This window comes from Gobius niger (assembly GCF_951799975.1).
Source record: "Gobius niger genome assembly, chromosome: 19".
NCBI lineage: Eukaryota > Metazoa > Chordata > Actinopteri > Gobiiformes > Gobiidae > Gobius > Gobius niger.
The window spans coordinates 12,503,334-12,517,326 of NC_136870.1; the positions used below are offsets into that span (position 1 = coordinate 12,503,334).

Consider the following 13,993-nt stretch of genomic DNA (forward strand, 5'->3'; position numbering starts at 1 on the left):
TCATGTTTTAGGTGAATACATGATAGATAGAGAATACTGCCTTATGGCCTATTAGTTGTTCACTCACTTTTTTATTACTATCTTATGAGGCTGATGACTGGAGTTCTGTCAAATTGCAATAAATACTGCCTTTTTGAATAATTCTTGTTTTATTTTTCAGGATATGAGATATTATATATCATATTGTATCTGTATTCTCTTAATGTATTTGATTAGATAGGTTATAGATATAAAAGATATTGAACTTATAACTTAGCATGTCTTAGGCCAAATCGGTGACATCAAAGTAAATAACAATTCTATAGGTTGTAAGGGTTGCCCTGGTCATTCTTTGTCTATGCCATTCCTTTGTTATTTCATCCAGACAAATTGTGTCTGAAATGATCTGAACTAGTTGTAGCCTGCATAAGGTCATGTGTTGGGAGAGGCTAATTTGTTCTAACACAAGAGACTGAGCAAACAGCAGCAGCGTTGGTAAATGTATGAAATGTATTATTCAAACGGCACATTCCAATTGAACACACGGCTCAATTAACTACCTGGCACTGAAAAGGATACTGACAAAAAGCATTCATCATTGGGTCAATCAAACAGACAAAATGGCTGCTAGACACATGTTTGGGCCTTTGCCCTTGAATCAGCCCATTTCTGCTGCCTCATACATTTGATCCACTTTGGCAAGGGGTCACAATATTTGGGTGGTGATAACCATGCCATTATCTCTAGAAAGTTCATCAGCCAAAGCTTTGGCACTCCCTTTAGAAGAGTCGGTATACATTTATCTACCACACAGCACACTGCTAGACATGCAGACAAACCATCCCAAATCAGCTGTCACACCTTTGACTGTAACCACAGTTAAATAATAAAGAAAAATCATTCAGTAGCTGATGCTATTGGCTGATACAATCCAGTTGTCAAACAAATACACAAACTGACACTAAAAGGTTAGTAGGGGAGAAGAAATTTGATCAATTATATCTAGCCGTAACTAAAATAAAAGTACATAGGCTTTGATAGAGATGTAGGCCAATGTATTTGCTTGTTTGTTTACTTAATAAACAAGCAAGTCGTTGGACTTGTCTGTTCTGGAGGCGGTGACAGTCAGTTTTATGGCCCGTGGCGTGGAGGATTGATGGAGCCTTGTCCAATCAGCTGGCCCTGCGGTGGCGCACGGGCCAATGAGAAGTGCGCAGCGCGGCTCGGCTCGGCCCTCACATAATTAAATCCACTCCAGCGTGGAGCTGCAGCAGCAAGTGTTTGGAGTGAGCTCCGCGGCAGCTGTGTGAACTGCCAACTTTCAGGCCCCTCTAAACACGGCCTAATCTCAACAAAAATCATGAAATAGACCTTCAGCGTTGCACAGAAGACGCAGAAGACCAACTTTAAGTTGTTTTTTTCACGCTGGAGCCGCTTCCTTATTCGGAAACAAGGTGAAATATCGCATCATCCTCACAAAGAAACTTTGCCTGCTAAGCTGCTAACTCGCTCCAAAGCAAGCAAAGTGTGGTTATTGTACCAAATATACCCACGGAGGCGCCTTGTGAAATCATCCTAAAGGAATTTGTATCTAGATCTGCAATTCAGGCCTAAGTGTTTCTATGACTCGAGAACAAAGTTTGTAACGGGTTTTTGAGCAGTCATCATCAGTTGAGGAAGACGTGCAGTTGTAAAAGCTCAACAACAGAGCGCCCCCAGACTTCAGGCAGGACACCCACAAAACAGGACATCGACAGCAACAACTCCTGCGGGATGTCCAGCCGAGGAGGACTGGGACAGACCCGGGGGGCTGCTTTAGGTCCACCGCCTCTGAAGGCTACAGTGCCCTTTCAGTTGGCCTCCAGACCCAGATCCAGCCGACGAGATGGTGAGTGTTATATTCACACAGAAGACCTCAGTCAAGTGTTTTGATGTGTAAGCTCTAATTCTAAAGATGTACGGATACATATGTGGATGTACGTTGTAATATAAGATAAACACTTGACTGATCTTCATAACTCTTTCAGACTGAATAAATAAACATTAAAGTCTAAATAATACCATAATCATTTGATTTTGTTGCATGCTGACAATTTACTTTTTTTTTTTCACATTTTATATCAATGTTGTAAATAAATGTTGGTATTGACATTCATTTTCAATTAAACCTTTTTGTTTCATCTTTTATCTCATGTTGTGTGCTCTCTGCAGCTGTAAAGCCCAAAGCCTATGGGCAGAGTTGTGGAATGAGACGGACATTGTCTCTTGATGCCATTGTTGGGCCTTACCTGCAAGGACAGTGGCCTAAAGACGTGGATAGCCCCAGCTGTTTGTGTCAGAAAGACAAATCCACCCAGGTAACTTGTGCATAATTGTAGTGAAATAATCTTCTAAATAACCCTCAAACTATGTTCAAGCAACCAAGCGGGGTGTTGCACCGTGTCCACACTTAAAAATGCTAAATTGACGTCAGTTTGTCTCAAGATTGAATTTTTGCCGAGGAGATAGGGGAAGGGAGTGTCAACAGTTCACACAGTTATTGCAGAGCGAGAGAACCACAGCAATGAGAAGTCCCCCGTGTCAGCTGACGAAGCCGTTTCAGCTGCACCCATCCTCTGCGATCTGGGCGCAAGCACTCGCTTCGGTGCTATGCTTGCCCACATCCTCAGCCCTCTGTTTTTCAGTTTCAATGGCCCTATTGCTCTTCAAGTGTGAACAGCAGTGCGTCTGGAAGAGTGGCTGCTGTGATGTGGCGTCAGATCAGACTTGTAGCAAGAAAAGACTGCATGTTCTACAGAAGAGTTGTTTTGTTTTAAAGGTTAAATCCTCTTGACTTTAATTTAGTGACAATGGCAGTATAAACTGCAACCTTGAAAACAAAACTATTTTTTATTTAAGATTAAGCCTGTTGTAATTATTGTTATTGTTAATCGTAGACTCCAGACTCATGGGTTGATGACGTCCAAAGCCGACAGGGCAGCGCTAATCACAAGCGTTCAGCATCATGGGGCAGTGCTGAGCATCTTAAAGAGGTCGGTGTGTTTGTTTTTATTAACTTTATCATCATTCACTTCATGCTCTAATTAACTTGGACTTGTGATTACTGTAGATCGGCAAACTAAAACAACAACTACAGCAACGCAACAAACCAGGAGTCTCGGGAGGCCATGACAAAGACCTTCATCATGGGCATCCCCATGGAGGCAGTCACCTAGGAGCTGCACAGGTACCTAACCACCTACCAAACGGATTACCTCACCTCATACCTGAGTAAAGTGATGATAAATACAGTTATGCATCTGTCATTTAGTGGCCATGTTAATATGTCAAAGATTTAAACAAGCTTGGAGATGAAGAGTTTAAAGGCAATAGTTCAGAGGAAACTTGTCATGCAGCACTGAAGAAACAGGAAAGCCAAATTATGCTTCCGCTTTTACACCAAGATCAGAGTTTCTCTATTGCAGTTTAGTGAGATGTAGTGGTTGACATGGGCAAGCTAAGCTGGATTTTGTAAGAAGCATCTAATCTAATGGCTGTCTTTGGTGGCCCATTTGTTTTGAGAATCTTTCAAGTAATGTCAACATTGTTTATCTCATTCTTAGACTAAGCCCATTCCCATTCCTCTTGCTCCTCTGTCAACGCTGGTCCCAAGGCTAGGGTGCAGCGTAGAGGGCCTCAATCAGGAGCTTGAAGGCATGTTCATCTGTCATCCCTCACCTGCTCACCAAAGGGTACCTACAACACTGCAGTAAACTTAAGAGGCCTGGCTTTTCGGTGCAGTTCAAAATATCTCCATTATTCCTGACAGTTTCTTGAAGTCCCAGATGGACGTCGTGCTCCATTCCCGTCTCAGAGCTGTAGTAGTGGATCCCAGAGTGACCAGACCACAACACCCCCCTCTTCATCCTCAGCCACTTCATCGCCCTGCCTCTCTCCTGCAAACATATCCAGCTCTCCACCCGCTTCTGAAGACTTGCATCAAGGTTATTTCTCTACAGCTTTAGCACACATTCATGCATGTTTAGTTTTCATACAAAGCAATAGCTGTGTGTTCTTATAAAGGGAACAAAACTAAATATCCATAGTTTTTCTAAAGTTGCCAATTTATTTGTATAGGGCTACTGCAGAGCACAGAGATTGGTCTCGTGTCTTCATTGAGCGCCCAGAATGAGATGGACCTGCCCCTGCTGATCTCATCCTCCCCTGGGCTCAACAAGAGTTTCTGCTTTCAGAGAGAGCCTCCCGAAGGTTGTGAAAAAGTCAGAGTTTGGGAGGAGGCAAGGTAATTACTTTTATGTGCTTGATATTAGAGGAATCATAACATGTTTTCAATGGAGGAATTGGTAAATATTGGACTAATGTGGGTTGTACAAATGTTGCTGACCGCGATACTTTAATTCCATTACTGCATTTGATTTATCTCCACAATCCCCATTAAAAAAACTTGTTGGTTCAATCAGGCAACAAGAACTGCATTTTCCCTTGGTGAATGGAACTCAAAACTTATTATTGATCTATTTTGTGTTTCTTTAGCACTGTGGATTATCCCAAACCTACTGTCATAGCCTCCTGTCCAGACCCCAACAAGGTGAACTTCACCCCCCACGGCGGCTCTGCGTTCTGCCCTGTGAGTCTGCTCAAGCCCCTGCTCCCCTCTATGGACCTGTTGTTTCGCAGCCTTTCCGTGTCTCCAGTGAGCAGTTTATCAGACCAGGCAGCCTCCAGTGGCAACGCCCCTCTGAGCTCTGTGTTAGGAGAGGGCTCTGGGGAGGGCCTCGCGTTCTGATGACATCAACTGTGGGGTTAGGGTAACTAGAAAGTGTTGACATGCGGCGTTGCCTATCCCCAAGACATGATACAGGTTGCATTCCTTTTCTATGTAAAACAGAAAATGTAAAAAAAAAGAAGAAAAAAAAAGGAAAATTTGACTTGATGTGATTTTTCATAAGCTGCTTGTTTGGATTTCCAAAATTGATGGCTCTTTTAATTCAAGGCCTTTTAATTCCTCCAAAGATGTACTTGGGCTGTGGCATTCTCCTAACTTGGTGATTATGAGTTTTACATTTATCACAAATTTCAAATATATTCCAAAGATCTTAGCTCAAAATACGGCCGTGAGCATTGATTTACAAGACCATTTTCTTTTTATTTCAGTTCATACTTAGCCTGAATGACTTGACGTTGCGCCAGTGATGGTGCACAAAGCATGACAAATCTGTTGGGTGCTTTCTAAAATTACCTAATAATAATAATAATAATATTAGAATCACACATGAACTGTTGTCGAGTGAAGGGAACTTTGGGTAAAATCAGTACCTAAAGCTTCAGCATTTGTGTTCATGCTTTAAAAAGTGCTTGTTTAATTGTAACATGTAATGCTATCATTGATGGATTATCTCTATTTGGTGTACCAGCTGTATGCTTCATGGTGTATTTCCAGCATAGTTGACTACCTAACCAGTTCTAGTGGTGTAGTTGTTATCCTTAGTATTATTTGAAGTTGTTCATTCCCTTTGCTACACTGACAAGTTGATGTTCAGATCGTCTTATTTCTGGTAGATATGTTTGCACAATTTGAACTGCAATATTTGAGTCGCAATTCATACTTTTATATTCACTTTTGTACTTTGTAAATTTAAGGGTAGTAATGTGTATTTTTCTACATCTTTACCAACCTGCAACATAAGCTAAAATTGTTACTTTGCTAGTTTTGTTTTGCCAGTGTATATATTAGGCAGGTGTTATAAAATTTTGTATCGGGTGGATTTTTATGCACTTCCAGGCAAGGGTTTTTTATGGAGATGGTATTTCTTCCATATGTTAGTCCTGGGTTTACAGTCTGACAATGTCTAAAAATGTCCGTGTGTGTGTAAATGGTGTATTGTCTGACTAACCTCATAGTTTTATTTACGTGGTGAAATCCCACTGAACTGATGCTTCACCTCAATGTTTCCACGTCGGTGTTGAATGAATTTATGTGGATGTTTGGGACATTGTGTTATCTCAGGTTCTGTTTGACCCACATCCATGTTATGATGGTCAAATGTGTTGCTGAATATTAAATTTGTCAAACACAAGTCTGGATTCTGCAGTGGTTAGTTCTCAGTGTGCTTCAAGTGTTAATGTAGCACCAATGTATTTATAAATTATCCATTTGTTGAGATGTTTTATTTGTTTGATGCGAAATTGTCTTTATCAATGTGATTGGGTAAATATTAATAACATTGATATTTTGCAGACACAATTACACATTACTCTTAATAAGTAGCTATCCTTGCAAGCAAACAGTGGTATAAAAATAGATAAATGATTAACCTGGGTGTGCCAAAGTCATTAACTAAACATTTCACTTTCACACAGAATGAGCTCATCTGAAATGCACCCAATAAGAGAATTATGCCCTTTCAAAAAATGTCAGCCCAAAGCGTCATAGCCTGGCTAACCAGAATACATGCCTTTCCAAAAAGCAGGAGTGGATGGCTGGCCAGGCAAAGCCTTTGTGGCCCCCTCATAAAACTGAACATGGCAGGGGCCTCCCAGATACAAGAATACAGAGTTTCCAGGTGTTAAAAATAATTAAAGATTAGATTAAAAAAATAAAGATTAAAAGCCAAAATAAACGGCTTAAATGCCGTTTAAAAGCATTAAATCTAAATTTATTGGAAAATTCTGACGTTGCTCCAGATTTTTTACTGTGTAAATTCATTGAATGTGTTTGTGGCATTCAGATATAGTATAGTATAGTTATTGAGTATTTGAGCATTAAAAATGACATTAAAAAAGCATCATATTCTGGCATAACTCTTATTATGTGATGTTTTTAACCTATAAATAAAGTAAATATAAAAATAATATGGCAATAACAACTAAATTAAAGTGACATCATATATTTGCATACACCGCCTCTAAACTAGTCAAATGTGTTTACTTTGGGGCCCCTCTACAGGACCCCACTTTGGGGAATCACTGTCCTTCTGTATTGAACATATCCAGATGAAAGCTCCAGTCAGATCACAACTGCAGACCTGTGCAGGCACGTTAGAGGATAAGGCTACATTTCGTCGACTAAAATACCGTTTGTTTATATCCGAGTAGCTCGTGCCCTCGTGCCATTTAGCTCAGCCTTGGACTATGCGCATGGCACAGCGCGCGCGTCGTACAGCTGTTTCGTGACGCTGTGGGATTGGCCGAGTATATTTGGAGGTGGTCAATCAGTGGGCATTCAAGATTGCTGTTGAAACGCTGGAGAATTCCGCAGGTTGATAGCTATTCATTGTAAGGAAGGACGGCGTTACGTGAAAAGAAGCCATGTCCATTCTCGGGCTTGTGCGTAAACAACTCAAGAGTCACCCAGCCGTGAGTATTTTATTATTCCTTTATGTTCTTCCACCAAGGAGCGGGTGACATTGAAATGTCTCAGGCGCAGGAGCGCAGCATAGCGCTCTGTGAAGAAATGCCAACGACGGCTTTAACCAATAACCGGTATGACTGTATGATTAGGATCATTTATCTCAGGAAAAACAATTTATGTGAACGTTTACATTGGTATGTCCTGCACCATTAGCCTTGGACCTTGCCAGGCCCATAGTTGTGATACATGACAGATATGTCAGCACTATATAGGACACATGCGTTAAGCATTGACATCTAGTGCAGCCATGTAAGCGGATCACAGCTGCACGTAGCGCCTTGTGGGGTGGTCTATAGGCGTGATTGTAAATCAGAATAACGGACCTTTGATCCAAGGGCGACTCGGTCAGCCTTACCTTAGTGTGCCTCCATGTTAGCGCAGATAACGGTCGGCTATCAGTATCCCATTTTTAATGGTCTGAGCAGCTCTTTTGTAAGTCACCAATGTAGTGCAAAGACAGCACAACACCACTGCCCATACATGGCAAAATACAACAGACTCAGCGCAGGCCTGTGTGAATCACCCTTTAGAATAGCACACTTTGAAACCTACGACAAAAACAACGAGTTTGGTCTTGTAAATGTCCAATATTGTTATGTAGCCTATAATATCATTCAATTCCCCCCAAACATACCACATTAGTCCTTTGATAGGACAATTCTGTAAAACATAAAAGCTTTTATTTTATTTTTTACATTTTTCAATAAACAATGTATTCACATGACTATTTTTGCACAGCTCATACCCCTTTTCATCTTCATTGGAGGTGGGGCAGCTATGAGCATGATGTACCTGGGCCGATTAGCCCTGAAAAACCCTGATGTCTCGTAAGTTATTGCAGACCTCTAACAATCTCTGTGTGACTCTTTCCATACTGATACCTGTTTCACTTTTGTCCAGGTGGGACCGCAAGAATAACCCTGAACCTTGGAATAAAATGGCTGCAACTCATCAGTACAAGGTAGGCTATGACTGCACTTTTGAGAGTAGAGGCGCAAGATGCTATTCATTTATTTGTTAATGCTGCCTTAGTTTACCCATTTCAACAACATTGTTTTTTCTTGCTAAGACCATTTTTCCCTTTGCTGTGTTTTCCCCGTAGCTATTCACAGTCAACATGGACTACTCCAAGCTTGAGAAGGACAGACCAGACTTTTAATTTTCCATCTTCTCTAATGACCTGAGTATGAGAAGCGTTTGCACTTTATGGCAGAATACCAATAAATTGTTGTGTTAAGTGGATGATGGTATAAGCTTTTTCTTTCAACATTGGAAGGTTAAAGCCATTTTACATCAGCTGACTATGTGTTTCATTAGCATACAAAAACAGGCATCAGCCTGTCTTGTAGTATATTAATGGATTTTATTGTAAATTGTATTCAAAGTAAATAAATGGTTTAACTAAATAAGTACTATTGATAAAAAAAAAGGTGTGTAATTCATTTCAACTTTCTGTCAACTACAAGGTAAGGTAAATAAGACTTATAGTAAATTTTTCATAAACATGATCTATTTGTGGATTCAGATTATGAGGAAACATTTCTTTTTCTTTGCATAGTTTATTCAATAAATGTATTTGCCAAAAATAAGCTAGTCTATAAACTAGTCACCTCAATTGTAAATCTCTGCTCCACTTCAATGTGAGGATTCAGTCAATAATGCATTAGTCTTATATAGTGCTTTCCCAGATGTTCAAAGATGCTTTACAATTTTGTGCGTTATTCATTCACTCCATACTTGGTGGTGATAAGCCACGTTAGTAGCCACAGCTGCCCTGGGGTAGTCTCACGGAAGCAAGGCTGCCAATCTGCACCATGGGCCCCTCCAACTACCTGGGGATCAATCCAGGGACCTTCTAACTGTGAAGCATGAGCACGTACCGTTGTGCCACCCAAGACTCAGGAAGTCTTTGTTCATCCATAATGCTTTATATCAGGATTTACAATGTGTAAAACAGGATTTACAATGTGTAAAATAAATCTATGTTTTCATTGTCACATTACAGCCAGCAGATGGCAGTGTCTCCTTCAGGTCAGCTGTTAAATTGAAGAAGAAGAACTATCGCGAGACTTCCTTGGTAAACTTCAAAATAACGCGGGACAGGGTTCGTTGCAAAAACATTGAGCTTTTTCACGGCGATTCTTGCATTTTGGGATCAAACTCCCTGTGCACGTTACCGTCTTGACTTGCCTTTGATTATTTATTGTCTTATGTGGATATTGTTGTAAGACACACCAGTCGTCCTAGCTAACAGCTGACCTAAGGTTAGCATTTCCAAATGGATACCACAGAAGATTTGTCCGCTCGGGTCCTGGTGAAACACATCCTAAGTGCTGAGCCTCCCAGAACCCCTCTCACTCGCAGGTAACACTTCAGGATCAAAGTTATGCACCTTTTACTGCTCCGAGACGGAAACGCTGGCTTCACTGGCTCTCTGCTGAACGACTCGTATACTGTGAAATTATTTGACAGTCTAAAGCAGGGGTATGCAAGTTTGCGTCGTGAAGGGCCGAACCTCAACATAGCCTAAAGTAAAGAACTATTTTCTTTAAATGCCAATGTTTAGGACCCACCATTACCCCAAATAACACTGTCATTTGTCATATACCGTGTAAAATATTGTATTTTCCACACCAGTTTTTGTTGAACACGCAGTAGATATCCCTTTAAGACTGAAATTATGATCAAAACAACCCAAGAACATTCATTTTAACAGACACAGTTAGTGTTTCTGTGCAGTTTCATATGGAAAATATTGAATAAAAGTTCCCTATACACTCGTGACCCACTTTTGGACCCACCAGTAGAGATTCACCGCTTATCATGATATATGACCAAGCAGGGATGTTCTGACAGGACATTTTTAAAATACTGACACTATTTCTCACATTTTAAGAGCACTTTAACATGTATGTGATCTCTTATTTGCATATTAATACTTCTCAAAATCCTCTTGGGGGCCAGAGGATTTGTGCTGGAGGGCCGGATATGGCCCCCAGGCCTGACGTTGCCTACCCCTGGTCTAAAGAAAAAAAGACTACACTTCAGACACGGCAACTTTATTCTGTATTGTTTATTGACTTGCGTAAACAAAAGTCTTGCCTTGTATGTTGTAGTGCTGCAGCTAAAGTTAGCAGTGGCACTCGTCGAAGCAGTCGACTGAACCAAAATAATCCCAGTGCACAGACCCCACAGTTGATGCTCAGGCGAAGTTTAAAACATAAAATTCGAGAGGTAAGTAGAGAAATAATTAACTCTAAAAAAAACAAGTTGTAATAGATTGGGTATTTGTGTTATTAATGATGTGTGTGTTTTAGAGCATATCCAGCAAGACATTTCCCAATAAGAGAAGAACTGCATCAACTGTGTTAAAACATACACCTGGTCCAACCTCAATGCTGTTTGATGATGGAGATACTCCACGGCAAATACTCAAGAACATCCTGCTCACAGGTTTGAGAATGGGAGGCAGGCCTGGCTTCCTCTTGTTTTCTATCTTACTCGTTATTGTGTAGAGTAAAATGTAATTATAATATAATGATATATATTACTCATAATTGGGTTTTCTTTTTTTCAGAGCCAGTTAAATCCCCTGTGATTAGTAAGAAGGTTGTGCTGCAGCAGCCCCAACCTTCTCCTGACTCCTCTCAACACAGCAGACGTCCGAGGTAATTGCATTGAAATTAAATGATTATAGTCCAAAAAAAAATGTAAAGAAAAAAGAAAAAATTACATTCTGTTTTAGTATTGAGGTTTCAGGGCTTGATCTTCCTGATTTGACTATTGGCAACATTGAAATGACAGTAAAAAGACTAAATCGGAAAAGGCAACATCGTAGCCTTAATGTAACTGCTTTTGAAAAACGCCTCAGAGACGGAAATGGTAAGGAAGGCAATTTGTTACCACTTGATTGAACACCATAAACACCATAAAATTTCATTTTGTGTAATTTTCTCCGTAGATGAAGCAGTAGAAGCAGAAGAATCATTGGTTGATCCTTCATTATTATCTTTATCAGGGTAATGTTCCAATTAATTGACACCATATGGCAAACTGCTACTGCTGCAGGATGTTTTTGTTGTACTACTGTTCTTCTCTATTTTGTTGAAGCTCCTCGTCCCTCAGTCTCAAGACGCCATTTAATGATGTTAGAACAGAGAGGAAAGCCTTGCAGAGAAAAGGCTCTTATGGTAGAAAGGTTTCAGTGGAAGACTTTGGAGCTGCCATAGATAAAAGAGAACAGGGAAACTACCATGGTTTGTAAAATATATTATTTTTGTATCTTGAATAGCCTATACAATAGTCAGTATATACGCAATATGATTTAGGGCTTATTTTACTCTGTCTCCTTTTCTCTTCGTTTTAGGACAAAGCAGTTTAGCCCCTGGCCAAGCGCTTGGTGACACTGCCTACTCTGAAGGCTTCACTTTAGGGCTAAGCAAACTCAGCGAGCCTGATCTCTCCATGGATATTGTCAGCTGTAACACTGCACTCTATGCTAAAGCAGATGCCACTGCGTCAAATGTTTCCACCCTTGCAACACAAGATAAACCCACTGTCATGGCGTCTCAGATTCAGAGAGACATGACGGAGAAACTGAATGTTAATGAACAGCCCTATTTATTTCCAATGGAACAAGACCAGGACAGAAGTCGGTCACTGTTAAATCATCCTGACTTGAATGAAGGTGCGGAGGGAAATGTTGCCGCCACATCCCGATCTGAGCCTGAGAAAAATGTAGCAAACCGCACTTTTGATATGGATGATCCAACTGAGTCAAGAAACCGTGAAAATCAATCAAAACTGGGAGAAGCTGCTCCTCAAACAGAAGACGACGCTGGAACAGGGACTTCGGCTGAACACGAGGATGAAGCTGGCTCTCTAAATGAATATGAAGGTGAGAAGGATGATGATGCAGAGTCAGAGTCCGAGCAGGAACCTGTCGTGGAACAGCAAAGTCACGTGGAAGATCCTTCACATTTGAGACCTGAGGAGGAAGGGACTGATTCCCAAACTAATGATGAAGAGGTGGAAGGAAGTGAAGATGCGGAGGAGGAAGAGAGGGATGAAGAGTCGGAGGAGAAGGTGGAAGCGGTTGAAGATGGTGTCGAGGAAAGTCACGAGGAGGGAGAGGGGGATGAAGAGGAGGAGGAAGTGAGTGATATGGGGGAGGAGGACGAGGAGCCGGTGGTAGCGGCTGAAGATAGCGTCAAGGAAAGTCAGGAGGAGGGAGAGGGGGATGAAGAGGAGGCAGAAGTGGGTGATATGGGAGAGGAGGAGGAGCAGGTGGAAGCTGTCGAAGATGGGGTAGAGGACTTTCAAGAAGAAGCAGAGGGCGATGAGGCTGAGGATGTTGTGAGGGATTCACAGGAGGATGAAAAAGAACAAAATCTTGATGACTCTGAACACGTCACTCAAAGGGCTCAATGTCCAGAGGAAGAACTGATTATGCCCATTCAAAGTACTGAGGCTGATTTACCAGACAGCGCTGAACCTGGTAAGTGGGATCAGAAATCTTTGCTTCAGCAACAAATGCGTTCTCCAATTATCAATTAATTTTTAAATACAGGATATTCTGATTACATGCCGGCATCTCCAACCTTCAAAGATGATGCTGAAGTAGAAGCAGACAACAGCGCAAATAAGGAAAATGCATTTCAAGAAAATGATTCACCTGACGATGTCGATCAGATGGAACAATCTGTGGAAGAATACGAGGAGGAAGAAGAGGATGAGGGTACCTTTAAGTTAAGTTTAGTTTTATTTAAATTAATTTGGATATTAATCTATTTCTTTCAACAGAAATTCCTCTTAAGACCCCTGCATTTGTCAAAGAGAAGAGACATTTCTTCAATTTGGATCCACAAGCCTCACCTTTTGCTCCTAAGAAAAGTCAGCCCAGGTAAACAATTTAGTACCATAAACTTACATTGTTGTGCACCCGATTGTTCACACCCTTTTAAATTACGCTTCCAGCGATGCCGGCCCCAGTGCACCAGGAGCAAAACCTAGACTAAAGGCACAGAGGAAATCTAGGTCGCAGAAGAGTGATCCAGGCCTTCCCAAAAGCTACCTTATGAATGTGTTTAAGCATTTTGCCAAAGCAAAGGTCTCCCCAGATGTCTATCCCGTCCTGAAAGATATGTAAGTATTTAAATTTAGATTACTGTGTATTTTGGAGAGGAGTGTTTTTTAAGTCACTTCTCAATGAATATAATTATTTTCTGATTATTGTTTGACAGAATGGACAAGTTTTTTGACCGTCTCGCAAAGGACTTGGAGGCATATGCTCAACATGCAAGGAGGTCAACAATAGATGTTGCGGATTGTGAACTTTTATTAAGAAGGTTTGTATGATGCAAAGCATTTTCTACCTGTAGGACTAGTTAATATCATGGTCTTTAATCTTACCATTGTTTTTTGTTTTGTTTTTTTAGACAAGGCCATGTTAATGATAAAGTACCAGTGGAGGCTCTCATTGAAAAATATCTTCGGATGGATCAGCGCAAGCTCTTGATTCCAATTGCAACAAGTGGGAATGTCGTTTTCCCCCAAAAAAGATGAAATTGATGTAAAACCTGTCAAACTGTCACCTTTGTCACT

The 13,993-nt window shown here is 40.9% G+C and overlaps 3 protein-coding genes across 3 annotated transcripts; all 3 read left to right on the forward strand.

The window, feature by feature from the left end:
* The first annotated feature begins 347 nt into the window (after positions 1-347).
* LOC306979244 (protein FAM117A-like) lies at positions 348-6,012 on the forward strand. The gene is made up of 8 exons (XM_079578109.1): positions 348-1,867; positions 2,191-2,336; positions 2,916-3,011; positions 3,089-3,205; positions 3,582-3,710; positions 3,788-3,962; positions 4,096-4,261; positions 4,513-6,012. Exons 1-8 carry the CDS (start codon positions 1,753-1,755, stop codon positions 4,763-4,765), a joined length of 1,197 nt encoding a protein of 398 aa, XP_079434235.1. The 5' UTR covers positions 348-1,752; the 3' UTR covers positions 4,766-6,012.
* Positions 6,013-7,160: 1,148 nt separating this feature from the next.
* Positions 7,161-8,630, forward strand: ndufa4b (NDUFA4 mitochondrial complex associated b). Its single transcript, XM_079577514.1, has 4 exons — positions 7,161-7,335; positions 8,129-8,217; positions 8,291-8,351; positions 8,493-8,630. Exons 1-4 carry the CDS (start codon positions 7,288-7,290, stop codon positions 8,547-8,549), a joined length of 255 nt encoding a protein of 84 aa, XP_079433640.1. The 5' UTR covers positions 7,161-7,287; the 3' UTR covers positions 8,550-8,630.
* Positions 8,631-9,489: 859 nt separating this feature from the next.
* cenpt (centromere protein T) lies at positions 9,490-13,967 on the forward strand. Its single transcript, XM_079576853.1, has 13 exons — positions 9,490-9,754; positions 10,507-10,624; positions 10,708-10,843; positions 10,968-11,058; positions 11,136-11,272; positions 11,352-11,409; positions 11,501-11,646; positions 11,757-12,650; positions 13,053-13,127; positions 13,193-13,292; positions 13,367-13,534; positions 13,633-13,737; positions 13,828-13,967. Exons 1-13 carry the CDS (start codon positions 9,669-9,671, stop codon positions 13,952-13,954), a joined length of 2,241 nt encoding a protein of 746 aa, XP_079432979.1. The 5' UTR covers positions 9,490-9,668; the 3' UTR covers positions 13,955-13,967.
* The last annotated feature ends 26 nt before the right edge of the window (positions 13,968-13,993 follow it).

Coding starts and splice junctions, on each gene's coding strand:
- LOC306979244 (XM_079578109.1), top strand. CDS start 1,753: ATGTCCAGCCGAGGAGGACTGGGACAGACCCGGGGGGCTGCTTTAGGT. Junction 2,337..2,915: donor AGAAAGACAAATCCACCCAG/GTAACTTGTGCA, acceptor TGTTAATCGTAG/ACTCCAGACTCATGGGTTGA. Junction 4,262..4,512: donor AGAGTTTGGGAGGAGGCAAG/GTAATTACTTTT, acceptor GTGTTTCTTTAG/CACTGTGGATTATCCCAAAC.
- ndufa4b (XM_079577514.1), top strand. CDS start 7,288: ATGTCCATTCTCGGGCTTGTGCGTAAACAACTCAAGAGTCACCCAGCC. Junction 7,336..8,128: donor AACTCAAGAGTCACCCAGCC/GTGAGTATTTTA, acceptor ATTTTTGCACAG/CTCATACCCCTTTTCATCTT. Junction 8,352..8,492: donor CTGCAACTCATCAGTACAAG/GTAGGCTATGAC, acceptor TTTTCCCCGTAG/CTATTCACAGTCAACATGGA.
- cenpt (XM_079576853.1), top strand. CDS start 9,669: ATGGATACCACAGAAGATTTGTCCGCTCGGGTCCTGGTGAAACACATC. Junction 9,755..10,506: donor AGAACCCCTCTCACTCGCAG/GTAACACTTCAG, acceptor TGTATGTTGTAG/TGCTGCAGCTAAAGTTAGCA. Junction 13,738..13,827: donor TGTGAACTTTTATTAAGAAG/GTTTGTATGATG, acceptor TTGTTTTTTTAG/ACAAGGCCATGTTAATGATA.